Source organism: Nicotiana sylvestris, chromosome 1 (assembly GCF_000393655.2).
Source record: "Nicotiana sylvestris chromosome 1, ASM39365v2, whole genome shotgun sequence".
NCBI lineage: Eukaryota > Viridiplantae > Streptophyta > Magnoliopsida > Solanales > Solanaceae > Nicotiana > Nicotiana sylvestris.
This window is the reverse complement of record NC_091057.1, coordinates 181,733,727-181,736,068: the sequence shown is the minus strand read 5'-3', so window position 1 is coordinate 181,736,068 and position 2,342 is coordinate 181,733,727. Positions and strand designations below refer to the sequence as shown.

Here is a 2,342-nt window from a genome sequence, read left to right as displayed (position 1 = left end):
CCCAAGCGTCAATCGGCCAGGATGCCACAGTTGGGTGCAACACTTCAGGAGGTTGGTGAATAAAATTCGCATAGAATTGACAAGCCTTGCATCTTCGAGCATAGTCCAAGCAATCTTTTAGCATCGTTGGCCAATAATATCCCATACTTTTTATATGGAAGTGGAGCTTTGGTCCAGACTGGTGTGACCCACATACCCCAGAATGTGCTTCTTGCAAAACTTGGAGTGCTTCATCTTCCCCTAAGCATCGCAAGAGTACTCCCTCAAATGATATTCTATATAGGGTATCTTTGTAGTAAAGGAAGCGATGTGTGCGACGACGGATTTCAGTTCTTCTCTGCAGATTTTCTGGAAGTATCCCATAGCACAAGTAGTCGATAATGGGTTGTCGCCATTCTTCTCTCTCGACTTCAGAAACAGCAACAAGATGCTTGAGTTCATTTTTTCACCTTCAGCATCATTTGGCGGCGGTACTACTCATTTTTGGCAGACAGTAACTTGCGCTTGATCAGGCAGGGTTAAAGATGAAGCTAAGGCAGCTAAAGCATCCGCCTTCTTATTTTCTTTCCTTGGCACATGCTGAATAGTCACATCACCGAGCCACCCCATTAATTTTTTTGCGTAATCATGATATGGGCGTAGTTCAGGCTTCTTGACCTCGTAACTACCTAAAAGCTGATTAACCACTAACTGAGAGTCACCAAAGACTTGCAATTGCAACCGCTTCATTTCGACAACAATTTTGAGCCCAAGTATTAGTGCTTGATACTCAGCAATATTGTTAGAGCAGAGTTGCGTCAACGTAAAAAAGTAGGGAAGAATTTCACCTTGAGAAGTGACAAATATTACACCAGCACCAGCTCCTCCGCGATGTGCAGCACCATCAAAGTACATCTTCCATGGAGGCTGAACTTCGATGGCCATGGCGTCCTCATTAGGTAGTTCGTCAGTTAGCTCCCAATCATCAGGCATAGGGTGATCTACCAAGAAGTCCGCTAATGCTTGTCCTTTTATAGCCTTCTGAGGGATGTACACGATTTCAAATTGTTGAAACTGGAGGTACCACATTGCTAGTCGATCACGAATTGAATAGTATAACATAGGAAGTTCTTTTATCCATACCGCCCCAAACTTGGATTCCTGACCCATAAGGACAGGTTTTGACATCACGAACTTGATGGGATTTGCCTTAGAAACAAGACGAACAACATGAGCTTGAACGTAGTGCTTCAACTTTTGAATTGAGAAGACTAGCGCCAAACACAACTTTTCAATTGGCGAATAATTTAGCTCGTTCGGTGTCATCATCCTGCTCAAGTAGTAAAGAGAGTTTTCTTTCCCTTCACTATTTTCTTGGGCCAACAGTGCTCCAACAGACCTTTTTGGTGCTGTAATGTATAGTATCAATGGCTTTCCAGGTATAGGGGCTGCTAAAACTAGAGGCTTCATCAAGTAAGATTTAATGCTCTCAAAGGCATTACTGCACGCTTGGTCCCATTTGAAAGGGACACCTTTATTCATAAGGTGACTGAATGGTTGACACCTCCCAGCTAGGTTCGAGATGAATCTCTTAAGGTACGCTAACTTTCCTTCAGACTTTTCAATTCATGGATATCCCGAGGCTCAGGCATTTTCAAAATGGCATCCACTTTGGCTTTATCAATTTCGATCCCTCGATGTCGGATAATGAAACCAAGAAACTTTCCAGAAGTAACTCCAAAGGCACATTTCAATGGATTCATCCTAAGTTGGTATCTCCGGAGCAATTCAAATACCATCCTCAAGTCCTTCAAGTGGTCGCCCTTCTTTGTTGATTTTACCACCAAGTCATCAACATAGCAATCGACATTCTTGTGGAGAAGATCGTCGAAAATATTCTGCATAACCCTTTGGTAAGTAGCACCAGCGTCCTTCAAGCCAAAAGGCATTACCTTGTAGCAATAAATATCCTTTGGGGTACGGAATGCAGTAAGCTTTTCATCTTTTGGTGCCATGTGTATTTGGTTATAGCCTGATGAACCATCCATAAATGGCATTGCCTCGTACCCAGTAGTAGCATCGATCATCAGTTATGGAATGGGAAGCGGGAACTCATCTTTCGGACACGCATTGTTAAGATCCCTAAAGTCAACGCACACTCGAATCTGGCCATTTTTCTTCCTTACAGGGACAATACTTGAAACTCATGTTGGGTATTTGACTTCACGAATAAAGCCAGCTTCGATGAGCTTGTTAACTTCTATTTCAATCAAGAGAACCAAGTCTGGCCTAAAATGCCTTTGAGCTTGTTTAATAGGGCGAGCACCATTTTTGACTGCAAGGTGATGGACTGCTACTTTCAG

The 2,342-nt window shown here is 43.0% G+C and overlaps 1 protein-coding gene across 1 annotated transcript; it reads right to left on the bottom strand.

Annotated features, from left to right (window-relative positions):
* Positions 1 to 477: 477 nt before the first annotated feature.
* On the bottom strand, positions 478 to 1,521 carry LOC138877646 (uncharacterized). Its single transcript, XM_070157273.1, has one exon. The coding sequence runs from the start codon at positions 1,519 to 1,521 to the stop codon at positions 478 to 480; it is 1,044 nt and encodes a 347-aa protein (XP_070013374.1).
* Positions 1,522 to 2,342: the final 821 nt, after the last annotated feature.

Coding starts and splice junctions, on each gene's coding strand:
- LOC138877646 (XM_070157273.1), bottom strand. CDS start 1,521: ATGAATAAAGGTGTCCCTTTCAAATGGGACCAAGCGTGCAGTAATGCC.